The sequence below is a fragment of the Rosa chinensis genome, chromosome 6 (genome assembly GCF_002994745.2).
Source record: "Rosa chinensis cultivar Old Blush chromosome 6, RchiOBHm-V2, whole genome shotgun sequence".
Taxonomy (NCBI): Eukaryota; Viridiplantae; Streptophyta; class Magnoliopsida; order Rosales; family Rosaceae; genus Rosa; species Rosa chinensis.
Window position 1 is genome coordinate 62,213,398 of NC_037093.1, and position 15,925 is coordinate 62,229,322.

The 15,925-nt window shown below is 38.9% G+C and overlaps 2 protein-coding genes across 2 annotated transcripts; both read left to right on the forward strand.

Annotated features, from left to right (window-relative positions):
• The first annotated feature begins 1,206 nt into the window (after nt 1-1,206).
• On the forward strand, nt 1,207-3,395 carry LOC112172589 (cysteine proteinase 15A). The gene is made up of 3 exons (XM_024309991.2): nt 1,207-1,731; nt 1,822-1,941; nt 2,627-3,395. Exons 1-3 carry the CDS (start codon nt 1,207-1,209, stop codon nt 3,143-3,145), a joined length of 1,164 nt encoding a protein of 387 aa, XP_024165759.2. The 3' UTR covers nt 3,146-3,395.
• Nucleotides 3,396-9,100: 5,705 nt separating this feature from the next.
• LOC112169710 (protein SHI RELATED SEQUENCE 1) lies at nt 9,101-11,498 on the forward strand. The gene is made up of 2 exons (XM_024306756.2): nt 9,101-10,388; nt 10,831-11,498. The coding sequence occupies exons 1-2, from the start codon at nt 9,761-9,763 to the stop codon at nt 11,226-11,228; spliced, it is 1,026 nt and encodes a 341-aa protein (XP_024162524.1). The 5' UTR covers nt 9,101-9,760; the 3' UTR covers nt 11,229-11,498.
• Nucleotides 11,499-15,925: the final 4,427 nt, after the last annotated feature.

Below are 15,925 nucleotides of genomic sequence, written 5' to 3' on the forward strand. Positions count from 1 at the left end.
CTTATCGAATTACCTCATTCGTGGTCCAAAATCATTTGATTTAGTGTTATAAGTTTTTCATTATCATTTGTAAATAGGAGGTTTTGCATTCTAGAGTCATCTTCCAATTGTTGTATAATTGAAATAATTATCTCATTTTCACTTTTATCAGCCATTGAACCAAACGTGTTTATGTCAAAACCTTTTGTATTAAAGCTCCATGCTTGTAGTTTAAGTAGAAGAAATATCAACAAGTTGGATACATATGTGTAGAGCCTATTCGAGGCTTCTACAAAACAACATATCCTGGATTTCATAGATAAGCATGTAAATGAATAACTCGTAATACCCTCATTACTTGGATCAGCTCAATAGTAGCATATTTGTGAATTGTACTCTAATATAGAACGCTAAAATGTTCTTCTTCCTTCTAAGAGGTCGATTAAGCAACTTTAGCGACCCCATGGTCATTGTAGTGCAAGATCTATTCTAGAGATGGATTCTAGTGGGCGGAGGGATAACTTTGCTTCTGGGTTCTCGAGATGGCTCCATCTTAATTATGGATCTAATCATCTCCATTAGATTGTTTGCCTCCACATTGAAGCTTTCGGCCACTACTTTTACATCAGGATACGAGTAGAAGTGAGCGCTTCAGATTCTAAAAGAAAGTGTTAACGTTTTCAACCTATTTCTTGTCATTATTAATAAATTTTTAAAAATGTGTAGTGTATATATTCTGCACTGTCGTGTAATAATAATGTTCCAAATATTTAATTATTTATAAATCAAATTCAAATTTGAAGTGACTAAAGGTGGCAAACTTTCTTTTCTTTCCATTGATCAGAGGCAAAATTTTCCTTTAAGAAACAAGGGAGTGGTCGTAGATGAAGAAATTAAAGAAGGGAATTTTGAAGATGACGAGCGACAATAATGGAGTAGCGCCCAAGCCGTCACCATTTTACATAAAGTCGTATGGAGCAAGGAACCCAACCGACCCCATCATTTTCTGCTATTTGTTACTTACCTCACCACTTGGTGACAAATACTCGTACCACAACAAACCACGTGTATACAAATTTACAAACTTCTGGGAAGCTCACCCACACAAATCCAAACCCCACAAATATCTCATCTACGAACACATAGAATCTAACGATCAATAATGAGAGACGAAGACGACTCATGGCTCGCACACCGTAGATTCTATATATATGCGATACATAAAATATGTGTACGTTAGAACGAAGTTCCTTTCATCATTTCCTTTCCCACACTCCTAACTCGCTCGCTCCACCAATGGATCATCATCATCTCGCTCTCCTCTCTCTTTTTCTCTTCCTATCCTCCGCTGCCGCGTCCGCCGTAAGCGACGGTGGCGATCCTTTCATCCGACAAGTCGTGCCGGAGGCGGAGGAGGATCCACTCCTCCGCGCGGAGCATCACTTCTCAAACTTCAAAGCCACCTTCCGAAAGACCTACGCGAGCCAGGAGGAGCACGACTACAGGTTCGGCGTCTTCAAGGCCAACCTCCGCCGAGCCAAAATACACCAGGGGCTGGACCCCACCGCCGTCCACGGTGTCACCAAGTTCTCCGATCTCACTCCCAAGGAGTTTCGCCGGAATTTTCTCGGGCTCAAGAAGGGTCTCCGGCTACCGGAGGACGCCCACACGGCTCCGATCCTTCCGACCAATGATCTTCCCACCGACTTCGACTGGCGCGAGAAAGGTGCCGTCACGCCGGTCAAGGACCAGGTACTGTAATGCGTATGTGATATTAAAAGTAATTAATTCTTGGGTTTTTTTTTATGGAGTATTGATAGTGTGTATTGGGGTGTATATTAGGGTTCGTGTGGATCATGCTGGTCGTTTAGTGCGGCCGGAGCACTGGAAGGAGCTCATTATTTGGCAACAGGGGAGCTCGTGAGTCTCAGCAGTCAGCAGCTTGTGGACTGTGATCATGAGGTTTGCTCATAATTAAACATTATAATATATCTTTTAATTTTCCATGTCTTATTTTGGTTGCTAGTACAATATAATTTGATTTCTGCTGTATACAAGTATATCCAAGTATTGAACTTTTTATCTGCAAAACCTAAAGGCTGAAGCTTCTAATTGCTTAACTGAGTTTAAGGTTTTGACACTAGTTAATTAATTTGGCAGTAGTAGAGTCTGTATAGTATGTAGCTGATGGAATATTAAGTTGATCTATGATGTATCTGTACTTCAAGATATTGAACTTTTCGCTAGATGGTTGAGTGAGTGTACATTTTAACCTTGTGGATTTCAAGTTGGTTGGAATTACTTGCTTTTTTTGAAGACTTTTATCTTTTATCTGCTTACGAAGATCGAAGAGAAAGATTTGTTTTCGTATATCCTTTTCCTTGCTAAAATTTATGAGTCTCCTCATAATCCTGTTTGTTAGGACATAGGTGCCCCAATTTTTATGTTTACTAATTGGGATCTCAAGTACGATTCACATACATCCATTTTATAATATCCGCAAAGTTCTCAGTACTGGTGGTAGAATCTGTGTTTGTATAGGCAGTTGGTTGCTTTCTTATATCTAATGGAATGGTGATGCACTTTATTTGACTTGATTGTTATGATGGCATGTCATTGTCTTATAATGAGCCTGTACATTTTGCAGTGTGATCCAGAAGAATATGGTTCATGTGACTCGGGCTGTAGTGGTGGACTGATGACCAATGCCTTTGAGTACGCACTCAAGGCTGGGGGTTTGGAGCAAGAGAAGGACTACCCTTACACTGGGACTGATCGCGGTACCTGCAAATTTGACAAGAGCAAAGTTGTCGCTACTGTCTCCAACTTCAGTGTTGTTTCCCTTGACGAAGATCAAATTGCTGCAAATTTGGTCCACAATGGCCCTCTTGCAATTGGCATCAATGCGGTGTTCATGCAAACATACGTGGGGGGAGTCTCGTGCCCTTACATCTGCGCAAAACATCGTCTGGATCACGGGGTGCTTCTGGTGGGTTACGGCTCCTCTGGGTTTGCTCCGATACGCTTCAAGGAGAAGCCTTACTGGATCATAAAGAATTCATGGGGACAGAGTTGGGGAGAGGAAGGGTATTACAAGATCTGCAGGGGTCATAATGTTTGTGGGGTGGATAGCATGGTCTCTACCGTTGCTGCTATGCACGCATGAAACCAGAACCATTAGGAAATCAAGGAGTTTATCATAGTATTTACTGTTTTAGACTTGTGGGGCTTTTGTACATATATATATATATATCCTATGATCTCCGATCGAGATGATAATTGCAGGAGGATCTGTAATAAGTCTAGTTGTCTGATTCTGAACTTGCATAGTAGAAGACTTGTTGGGATTATAATCTTATTTGTCTGGTGTTGACTTATTGGGATTATAATGTTATTTGTCTGGTGTTGTAGGCTTATGTTATGAATTTTTAGAATTTTAGAGTATTCGCCCCGTGTTGTTCCCTGAATTCTTCATCCTAGCCCTCACGAATCGAGTTATAGTGTTTGTCATTCATCTATTTTTGTAACAATTTATATATAACAAAAATAAATGAAATTTTTAACCAATTACATGCAAAGCATGTGAAGGGTTGGAGGCGCCCCGGCTATTTAAGCGACGATGAGACTCAATTTTATAATCCCGTTGCGCGTTTCCACGTCACGTCCAAATTGTCCACCGCGAGTCATTTGCTTAAATCTGATTGGTGGGTCAGACCCTGTTGGGCTTGTTAGAGCCTTGTTTTCGTTACTTTCGGCCCAGCATGCATTCTTATGGACCCGGACAAGTTTGTTTCTGGTGTAAGTTTTGGCGAGACATAATGACATTTAGGCGGCCAATAATCTGCTTTTTAATAAAGACTTAAGAGTCGGCCTCAAATCTAATCATGTCGGGGAGTGGACAACTGGAAACTACGAACTGCCAGTCATACCCCACCCCAACTTGACGTTGGACGCAACCCTAACCTACACGTATACATTTACGGGGGACCACTAGCATGCCTGTTGTACTACTGTACCAGTGCTTCATACCACCACATATACTGATATATGTACGTAGTTACAGTATTCAGGAGGTATTTCTTATTTTGGATTGTGATTGGCGACTGCAATATTTTATGTTAATTTTTCATTTTGAGACTGGAAAATAAATAATAAAATTGCAAAATATTGTCACAGTGTGTATCGATCGATCGCTAAGACATCAATTACGTTAATGAATATCTTCCTTACTAAAAAAATGCGAGATAATGACATTATAAAACATACAGAATCCCTTTCAAAAAAAAAAACGTACAGAATCATTTAAAAAAAAAAAAGTATGAAATTTTTCTTATTGTAAAATAATGCACAAATCATTTCTTTTTATATCCTAAACAAGGGATCAGCATATGTTGGTGACGAAAAATTCCGTAGAGGATCTCACCAATGTATGCGGACTAGAGCGGGAGTTGACCAAGAATGATCGAGCAGTTTTTATCGAGTGTTGACTATAGGCTCAAAGAGGAGGGGGGTACCTGCAGAAAACCATCTGATGCCTAAGTCAGTAACTTTCTTAGTTGAGTTAAGTCAAATGAGTCGAAATTAGATATAAATCATATCATACTTGGTCGTCTTGCCTGTTACTTATAGGTGTGAGGCAACTTGGGTCATAAGTCGTAAATAGACTCAGTCCTCTGAGAAGCGGGGGATCTGAAACGCTCATTTGGTCACACCTGGCCTCATTTGCTCACACACAATATGCATTGATAAATTAATCGATCTTTGTGAAAGTGACCCTATGGAGCCTCCAAAAAGGGACTGGAACCACTCTACAGATATCTCTTTCGAAATGAGCCTTAACTGACGCTGCTGCAAGTCTTGACACCAAAAATGCTACAAATTCACACGAGAATCCGTGGTGAAGAAATAAGGAGATCTTTCTATATTGAAATATCAGTTGAAAGAATCATAGGCAAATTCCTATGAAAATAGTCGTCTGCCTCCCACAACAAGTAACATAAATGAAAATGTTTCTTTTTTGGCGTATAGATACCTGGGTGGGCCCCTATTGCAGTTCAACGTCAATAATGCATTTCGACATGGCGATCTCAAAGAAGTTGAGGGTCATGCGTACGGTAAGGAGGGGGATTCGCGTCTATTGAACCTTAAAAAAGAATGAAGGCCCTGCCGAAATTCCACTTGTGGAGTAGCGAAGGAGGCCTACTATACATATACTGAATATAACTGTACTTATTTCCGAGCTTTATGATCGTCTCATTGCCACGCTTAATAGCTGTCATCATTACAGCATTTACAATCATATTTATCGCCGTAATCATGGTTATATTTACTCGTATATTCATGGCGGGATTTAATCATCATGACCGTGAGTCAAATTCGTTGACTACCCCCACAGCATAAGAACTTACACTCAAGATAAGCATATGTATTTGAGAAACTCAGTTAATTGCTCAATATATGTATCGTATGTCATACATGGAAGTTGAGGAAGAATAATATTAACGGAAGTGATGATTTTAAGCATGTAGATACGAATAAAAGTTTTGTAGTCATGATGATTGAGTTACAAAATAATAAAATCAACTCGTCACGATTAGATATAATGATGAATTAAGCACGTGTCAGAGCTATGAAATATATGTGATCTTGAACATCATCGTTTAGGTCTCATAATAATGATAGAATACACATTGAGAGTTTAGTGTTACAAATTGTTTTTTCTTAATCTTATTATTTGTTTTAATGTGCGGTACAAAACAAAAGATTTATTCTGCTGCATCCGATGGAAGAGTCTGACGGACCTAACGGTCAATGTTGGAGAAAGGCATGATAATTAAAATGAAATGCATACCGCCTTTTTTCCGATGAGGGTCAAGGATGAATGGTGTTGAGGGCTTGCCCCTTCCAGGTAAAAATGGAGCTTTAGACATAGAATTATAATAGAGAGAAGAAAGCGAGAAGGACAACAGATTGGGGTCAATAGCAAGAAGAAAGCTCTGGGCTCGAGAGCAAAAGAAAGAAAGACAGGGACACAATAATTGGAACTTCCACACAGAATATCATTCATCTCGTCTCCAATAAAAATCCCCCATATATCGTCCTTTTCTCTCTCCATCAATCTCTTTCTCTGGTCTTTTTTCCGGGAACCCTAGCTTTATTTTCTTTCTTATTCACCTTTCTGATCATCGATAAATGGCCTCGTCCGAATGTTCCCAATCCGGCATCAAAAATATATTGATAACACCAAGGAGGCCCTTATTAACTGAGCTCGATGCATGTACTTAAGATTTTAATTAAGCCAAATTAATTTGCCTTGGCCAGGGTCAGGTCTACTTTTTAGCTTTTACCCTAGTTTTGGGCGGCGGGCTGGGCCCCCGGGGGGGGGGGGGGGGGCGGGGGTGTTATTGACCAAAATTAGGTTTAAGATTAGGGTTTCTTTAAATTAACGCTTTGTTCTGTTTAAAAGTTGATCACTCACCTCTCACCTCACTCCACCAGAGTCAAGGGCAGCGTACGGCGCGACAGCGGCTAAGGCGGCCGGAGCTCGTACTTTTGCTCTTGTATATATTGAAATCCAATAATTAGTGGGATTATGGGGGATTCACGTGACTGTCTTTCATGAAAAGGCCATTTTCTCTTTACTAAAGCCTTAGCCAGCTTTTGGTCAAATGCTTTAATCTTCTACTGCTGCCTCCCCAAGCCAAGATTTGCTGAAGTACACTCCACAGCACGAACCGTATTTCCTATCAACTTAGGCCAATCATCGGAGATTAATTGGACGGGTTAATGAGCTATTAATTATGCAACCATTGATTGACAATTGCGTAAGGGAATGACCTATATTAATGACTAAAATACCGAAACTCATGAAAATATCGATAGTTCATAAAAAAGTAATTTCAATAGAAATATTGAGAAAATACTGAATATCGATGGAAATTTTACCGAGATTTTGGATAAAAGTTGTGTATAACCAACTAAAAATAAATTATCGGAAAGATATGAAAATTAATATTAGTGCTTGTAAAAAACGGAAATTTCAAACAAATATCGAAGATATAGAGGATATTTTAGTCCTTGACCTATATGAGTTGTGAAATCAATTAACATAAATTTGTTAAAAATGTACTTCATCAGGAGAAATTAGAGAAATTAAAGAAGAAAATATAAAAGATGAGGGTCAGGGCGGACCCAGCTTTGTAGGTTTAAGGGGGCTGAGATTTAAAGTAAGAAAAAAATTGTAACAATTTCAAATTGATTGACAACATTATGTATCAATTGAAACCGAACTTCTTGTTTTTGCATAATTTTGAACTCTAAAGTTGTCTATCTGTTGTAGAATTTCATTTAAGATTATGTATAGGCACATAATCACTAAATATATATAAATGTTGTAGAACTAATAGTTAATAAAGCAAATAAAATTCACAAAAGCTAAAATTGATTAAATTTTGATGATGAATACGGCGGTCGAGATAAGAAAATTGTAAAATTCAAAATCAAACTGGTTGTAAGTTGTAACGTGTCATGATATAATTAGAAAAGGGGGGCCAAACCTTTATAATTATAGAGCCAACCCCTTCAATCCTATTAACAACAAAGGAAACCTACATGTTTTCAGAAAGTTTGGGGGGTGCCAGGGCACCCTTTGGCTAATGGGTAGCTCCGCACCTGATGAGGGTTCAACTTGGGTCTACTCGATTGAAATTGAAGGTTGACATAGCCTCCGTAATAAAGGAAGGAGCATATGAAATACGCTTATCACTCATTTTGCCGATGGCTAATACAAATGTACAAAATTAATTACTCTCAACACGTTCTTAAAATAAAAGAAGATCGACACAAGAAATTAACTTGATACCGTTAAAAAACTCATGCATGAGGATTTGTTTTTCTCGGCTGTGTATATCCATATTCCATACAATTACAAATTTTGAAATGAATAGTTCCAAACTAAATAATAAATAATTGGAAACAAACCGCGTGTAATCATATTTTTTTGTGTTAAAATAAGTTTTCCAAATTCAAACAACAGCATTGGTCAAATTAATCTACAAAGTGGACAAACTTTTGAGTTACAGTGTTGAGTTCTGTTATAACACCATAACGCTCCATTTAGTTCATGACCGTGTATCATTGGAAAACAGTCTTTGTTTTTTAGATGATGGAAATAAGACAAGTTATAGTTCGATAATAATACGAAAGTAATTAGGAAATCAACAGCATTCTCAACATTCACTTTATTTTCAATCTTATTTTTTTTTAATAATATGATTTCAGTGTTTATGTATGTACGAAAAATCTCTCCGATGTTTAAATAAAAAAAAATAGTTTTTTTTTAGTTATTATCAATAGATTCCATAAAATCAAAAAATGTACAACACAAGTTTGACAAAACAATTAAATGAATTAATTGATCTTGCTGCCTGCTGGCATATAACCAACATTTGATCTAGGGTTCACGTCCTACAATGTGTACTAACACACATAGGAACAGCCCATCTAAGCCTAATTCCGTTAAATATAACCATCAAGCTTGTTGACCTTATCATCGTAAGTGATTCAACAATCTCTAGCTCATCCCCCCACTACTGTACAAAAACCAATTTTTTTGTATCGATTAGTCAATCATAAAATGATTACACGAAGAATTTATGAGTGGAATACGAGGCATTTTGTACAAGAAAACAATACCGCACAATTTCGTAAAGCTCAAATTACGTTACCCTAAGAAAATGCTGTTTATTTTATGAGAAAATTTTCTATGGATAATTAGTTTTACGCGTGGTGTGAGGATCGTTATCACAGGCGCTACTAAAACCCTCGATTTGAATACATTATTGGCTGAAAAGTACACGTGGAGTGTGGTGATAGGTTTGTGATGCATGTCCTCTTTTGGGAGGTAAGATTGCTTGGTGGATTGAAAAAAAAAAAATAATAATAATAATAATAATTCACAGGGATGGTCAGAAAAAGTAGTAGTAGCGGGTTCTCCGGTGTAATCACGAATAAGGAAAAGCTGAAGCACCGACACGTGGACGTATAGTGACCGTCCCGTGGCGCTACGACGACTGTGATTCCAAGTCGATGAGGCTCACAGAAACCGGAAGAAAGACCCAGAGGTGAATTGGCTCTTCTTTTTCCTTATTCTTTTAATCTCACTCAGTACTACTGATCGAGTCTGAGTGAGCTCTCCCAGTCACTCTCAGTCTCTTATCTCTCGCACACAGAAACCTTGTGTGTAGGTGACAGAGTTAGAGCTAGCAAAGAGAGAGTGATATAGGTTTGGTTTGGCGTAGTTGTCTTAAATGGTCGATGAGGGTTAGAGAGAGAGTGTAAAGAGCAGAGTGGGTGCAGTTTCCATGGCGGCGTTGCAGGGCTCTAATTCCGTGCCATTATTGCTTCGAACAACGACACCACCAGAATTGAAAACCCAACTCTTCATCAACAACAAAACAACTACTTAGTTTTTCCTCTGTCTTACCCTAAAATAGTCCCGAACAATAAACCCCCTCAAAAAAGCTGCCAAACAAAACCCAACCTCCCCACAACACCATAACAACGAGATCACATAGCTAGATTCACACAGTATATCTATCTATCTATCTATCTATCTATCTCACACACACACACAGAGTGAGTGAGTACCAGATCGGTCGGTTCAAAAAGCAAAGTCGAAACCCTGGAAAACCCGGGTGTTAGAATCACTGATCTGCAATCAAGATTTGGTATTCTGATATGGATTTTTACCCCAAATTGAGGTCATTTTCGTGTGCGAGAAATGGCTGGGTTCTTCGGTAATTTAGGGGGAAGAGATCAAGGGCCGAGAAACAAACAAGACGGAGACGATGAAAGAGGAGGAAATTTAAACCTGTTTTCGTACGGAAACGAAGAGATCTACAACAACAAGGGGGGTTTCGAGTTATGGCCACAGTATCATCCTCACCATCCTCATCATCATCAGCAAAGCTTGAACTACTACGCGTTTGGAGTGGATCCTAGCCGTAATAACAACCACAACAACTTGGAGGGCAACGTCTCGGATGACTCATCTTCGGGGTTGAGACTCACTGTGATGCGACAAGGAAGCGGCGGTGGCGGTGGCGGTAGTGGTCTAGGATCGGGCGGAATGAATTGTCAGGATTGCGGGAATCAAGCTAAGAAAGACTGTCCTCACTTGCGGTGCCGAACCTGTTGCAAGAGCCGAGGGTTTCAGTGCCAAACACACGTCAAGAGCACTTGGGTTCCTGCCGCGAAACGCCGCGAGAGGCAGGAACAATTCTCTGCTCTTCAGCAACAACAACAACAACAACAGCAGTTACAGTTTCCGAAAAGGCAGAGAGACAATCAAGCAGGAGGAGCTGGAGGCTCTTCTCTAGCCTGCGTTCGTATACCCACTAACACGTCAGGTAAGCTTGTAGTTTACAATACAAACAAAGATTAATTATACATGTACACATGATTTTCAGACTCCAATTTTGGACATTGGCTAGTAATTCCATGAGAGAATTTTCAAATGACTGTACAATTCTCTTATGTACAGAAAAAAAAAAAAAAAAACAGGAAGATCCTGAGGAAAATCTGGACTTAATTTCACTAGTAGTTGGATATATCCCATCAAATCCATATCCTTTGCGTGTGAAAGAAAGTCCACCTCCTCCGGACCATAGTCCATATAAGTCACACCCACTTTGCTGTTTCTCTTCTGTTTTCATTCTGTCACTGTTTGTTGGTAAAACTGACGAAAATAATTCCATGAAATTCTTTGCACTCTACACTACTAACTGCTCCCGTTACTTTCCCTTTTGTTTCTTTGATAATTCTTTTAAATATCATGAAAATACAAATTAGGGTTGGAGCTTGCACCATTTCCAGCGGAGGTGAGCTCGCCAGCCCTGTTCCGGTGTGTGAGAGTCAGTGCAATGGACGATGTGGAGGAGCAGTACGCGTACCAGACGGCGGTAAACATCGGAGGGCACGTGTTCAAGGGACTTCTCTACGATCAAGGACTGGATGGTCATTACACAAGCGCAACCACCGCCGGCGATAGCTCATCAGGCCAACAAGACGGAGGAGGCGGAGGGGGACATCATCATAATAATCAACAGCAACTTAATCTTATAAACACCACCACAAGCACAAGTGCCAACCCACCTACGGCGACGTTGCTCGACCCTACGGTGGTGTTTCCGACTCCGCTGAATGCTTTTGTGGCTGGTACGCAATACTTCCCACCTCCGAGGTCTTAGAAAATAAAAACACTAAGGGCCAGCTAGCCATTGGCTCGCTTTCGTTTTTGCAACTCAAATCTTCATGTCTCAGCTACTAGCTAGCTAGATCTAATATTGATTGTTCCTCTATTAATCGTTATGGCTTTTTATCATCATCGTGGATCAAGTTAATTTCTAGCTTTTAACATGCCCTAGGAAACTGGAGAGGATAATGATGATGAGAACGATATTGGGATGTTTGGTTTTGTTCCGAATTTCAATTCTGATTAATTAGAATTAACTTAATCATTTAGTTTTTTGTCTTAATAATTATTGTTTGTGCAGCAGTATAATATTTGTTGTTTAAGTTTCCTTGGTTGACTGGTGTATAGTATTCTAGAATTCTCTTTAATTTGTCTGGGTTTGATATTGAATGCGGTTTCTGGGTGGTGGAGAACTCGAAGCCCCGCTTTTTCCTGTTTATCCGGTGTCTTGCCGGAAATTTAAATGGGACGACAACTAGGTTTCGTGTTCGGCTAACCATACTTTTTAAATTCCTATGTCAAAACATGTCTGAAAAAGAAAGGAGGAATAATGAACGGTGCAGATATTCAGAGCCTTTAGATCTCATGCAATGCCAATTGGCAAGTAGTGAAAATTGATTAGTTACGTAAATGGGTAATTACAGAGGCATTATATGCCAACTACTTACCTGCCAAAGCTGTAAAATTTAGCAACTTGATATAGACGTGCGAGGATCGGAGTTAATGCAGCTGAAATTAACCAAGTTGATGCATGTGAACGTCTATATATATGTTGTGTATGTAATATGTATATATATAGGCTACGTAACAAATGAGATATAGGGCTGAGCGGAGGAGGTACTTATATGCATGGTAGCTACTTAATGATAGAACCCTAGAGTACTGCTAGATTTGGTAGTAAAGAAAGAAACTTACACCTTATGAAAAAATTTCCATGCTCTTGTAAATTCTGACCCTCATCATGTGCAACCTCATCTCACTCTCTCCGCCTCTCTCTTTCTGTATTCCATTTTGTGTTTCGCATTTATTTGTGTTAAATTTAATTTCTCTCCTTCTTGGGTAGACAGTGTTAGTACTCAAGGAGCTGGAATTGATATTTCCTCTCTTTTTGTAGTTGCTCTATGGATGTTAATTAGCAGCATATATAATTTGTAGGAATTATGGTTACGATTGAATAGCCTTTTTCATAGAGTATGTCAGGAGTTTGGTATGTGTGCATAGCAAATCAGAACTAGCTAGAAATTGGAAACTGGATAATTACATGGTGAGCAAATTAAGGTTTTTTACAATTGTATGGGTAATGACTGATGAGAGCAATGCTTTATGGTATTGTGTCTTTAAATTAGTGAAACAGATGAGATAAAGAAGTTGGCTTAATTATGTGGGTTGCCTTTCTCTCTATCACAGATGTTGAAAAAGTTGGCTAGGGTTTATTCCAAAAATATGCTAGCTAGATAGCTTGAGTAATTGTTCTTTTGTTAATATATGGTAAAGTATGGAAACCTGAAAGCTCATGATCATGGTTTTGGGAAGTTGCTTGCATGATAGGAACATATATATGTAGGCAATTTCTTAAAGTGAGTACTACTTCAATAAATGATACTAATTATATAATTAAAGGACAAGGATTTGAGTATTTCGCAAGGTACACATGCATTATCTGCACTAATCGCCCACAAATGGATATTGTAGGTTCATTCAAAGGAGGGGAAGATAGTAATTTACACACTGAAACTAATATATGTATACACAAATCGCCCAAAGTTCAGTAGAATTGTTTATCTGTGAATTCCAGAAGTACTTCAAAGTTCTTAACTAATATATGTGTATACACTAGTTTATGAAGCATGTTAACTCTACTTAGCTTATGATGATCGTCCACATGAATCCACTGGTTTGCGAGGTCATCTGTCTCTGTGTGTTTATGGAAGGACTTTGAGGTCAGAAAGATTGGGGGGGGGGGGGGGGGGGGGCCGAAAGAGAAAGATGCAGTATTCTAATTCGTACTGGTTTTATAGAAATTGATGATATTGCAGTTGCGAGTTACATAAAATGTCAGTCAAACAACCGTGCAAGCTAAAAAGGCTTGGTTAACTTGGAGTCTGGACATAGGCCAGCCAGACTATATAGCTATCTGATGTGACATCCACAGTATATAGGAAACTTGTGATGATCATTCAAATTCATAATGTAAAAATACTGTTTAGTCTAGACAGAAAGAGTAGACCTACTAAACACCTTTTCCGTTCTGTTCTCTCCGGTAGCAAAATTCCCAATATAATGAAGTTTTGAATAGTATATATATATATATATATATATATATATATATATGATTAGCAGTGCTATACACTAGTGTTATTTTTCTAAAACTCGAAAACTGTTTTGAGATAGACAAATACATTGGTTAGATTAGTAAAATGTTTTCTAAGTTATGAAATCACTTAGTTCAGCAATTGTTTTGGAGTAACAGTTGTCATAGTACGTACTATACTTCTGGAGAAGCTCTTGGCATTGAGAAGCAGTACTGTATTGAATTATCTATTTCATCTGGGTCCGTCATTGCGCTTGGAACATCTGTTCTGTCAGTTTTCTTTTTTGTAAGTCTGTTATGTCATTTTCAAAATATAGATGAACTAACTATGACTCTAGTCACCCAAATTAATTGGTATTAAAAACTGGGGACACATGAATGAACAAATTATACATTTTTCTGTAACCCCACAGACTTCAATCTAGACGTTAACGTTGAAGGCGCATGTACTCTTCGTCATTTTAATTCTCCGGGCATCTTCTTCTCTGACTTCAATGTAGCTTCACTGCTTGTGATGAACTTAATATATTGGTAGTATAGTGTAGACCGTAGACTATAGAGGGGTAGGAACCGTAATTAGTTTGGACACCTCTTTACATATAAGCAATCAATCACCCTAGTTTTCTGGCTTTGTTCATAATAATTAATACTTTCAAATCAACTAGCTTCTGATTTAGCTAGGTCACGAGTCAAGGAATTGTGAAGCTAGAGACAAGTTAATGCGTGTTTAATAGTGACAAGTGGACCTAGGTGGTCTCATACTACGTGCATTATGGATAATTGGACAGAGTATCTAAATCTCATATAAATAATATAAGAATCGTCCTGTCGGAGTTCGGATCAACGCATATTATCATAGCCAATATATATAGTTCATCTATATCTAATCTAAATACAATAAACAAAAACACAGTACTCTTAATCTCAAACTCAGGTGCCATCCCTTACCTGTATAAGAAGTTCGATTGTCTCCTGAATGCGCATATATCCGTTCAAACAGTAAGAAGAACACCGTCCGAACAAGATGGTGTTCTCCTTATTTGAATACAGATCACTTGATGCATGCAATATATATCAGTTTGATAAAGACTTTATTCAAAGGCAAAATAAGAGAGAGCCGCCAACAAACTGATTATGGACCCTAGAAATCATGAAGGGAAATTAATTAATTAGTCGTCTCGAGTGTGTTCTATCTCGACTGACTGACACGAAATGGGCATGATTACGAGCTGTAGCTCTCTGATCTGATGAATTGAGTGGTTGAATATCCTTTTCTAGATGGCCAAAACCCTAGCTGGCTAGGTAATATTTATGACGATATATATAATGATGGCATCGATCAGCAGTGTAATTAATGTTTAGGGTTTTCATCTAATTCGTAGGCTCTCCAGGGCTAGTGGAGCCTTTAGCAAGGTAGGGTTACGGCCAGAGCCAGACGCATGCGAGCGATGCGATTGCTCTCTGTTAGTTTATCTCTTCCTCTTTGGATCGTCTGTCTATATATCTTGCCCTTCCCTCGTTGCTAAGCTAAGCTAATCTAGGCTTACAACGTCAACGTGGTCCAAACGTGTCTGTGTCTCCTACGTAGCTTTGCCGCTATGTAAAGTCTACACACACGCACACACACACACACACATATGCATATGTATATATTTATAGTATACACGTATGTGCTGTATTTAATCCTTGTGAGTTTCTGTGTGAAAGCCGTAATGTCACAACCGGTTGGCATCACTGCCTGGCTAGCTGGTTATAGCTTCAGTGTAGGGGTTAACCACAGAAATAACAACCTGTTGGTATTTAATAGTTAAAGACCTCTTGCTGCTTAGGCCAATTCAAACAGAGACGTCTCTCAACCTACCTCATTCTCATCTACTGTCTCTCTTTTCTATGGAGAGATATGAGATAGAGGGGGGAGGTTGATGGTGACCAACCGGTGTTAATTAACTAGGTGTTTTTTGCCATTCATCAAGATATAAATTAAGACGGATAGTGTAGCCGGGTCACTTGGTTGAAAGTCATTTTTACAAAAGGCATGGACTAAAATTGGCAAATCAGACCGAGAACCATCTTCATCTGACTTTGGCATAGGATATAGCGTTTCAAAGCATTCAATCAGCGTTATCTTGTTGCCAATAAATGCAAAGAAGCTTGAAGCCAGTTTAAACACAATTGGACTAATTTTCATGTTGTCACACTTGCATGGCAACTAGGTAGCTAGTTGGTCTTGTTTGCCTGATCACAAGCTTCGAAACGGTATATTAATTGTACGCCTAAGGAAAGTCTTATGAAGAGTCAAATTTTGTATTGAGTTGTCCCCTCTTCGCTTATTAGTCTTAGTGATTTTTTTCTTCCCCACCCCGCCTATCTCACACTGCTGC

Coding starts and splice junctions, on each gene's coding strand:
- LOC112169710 (XM_024306756.2), top strand. CDS start 9,761: ATGGCTGGGTTCTTCGGTAATTTAGGGGGAAGAGATCAAGGGCCGAGA. Junction 10,389..10,830: donor TATACCCACTAACACGTCAG/GTAAGCTTGTAG, acceptor AATACAAATTAG/GGTTGGAGCTTGCACCATTT.
- LOC112172589 (XM_024309991.2), top strand. CDS start 1,207: ATGTGTACGTTAGAACGAAGTTCCTTTCATCATTTCCTTTCCCACACT. Junction 1,732..1,821: donor TCACGCCGGTCAAGGACCAG/GTACTGTAATGC, acceptor GGTGTATATTAG/GGTTCGTGTGGATCATGCTG. Junction 1,942..2,626: donor TTGTGGACTGTGATCATGAG/GTTTGCTCATAA, acceptor TACATTTTGCAG/TGTGATCCAGAAGAATATGG.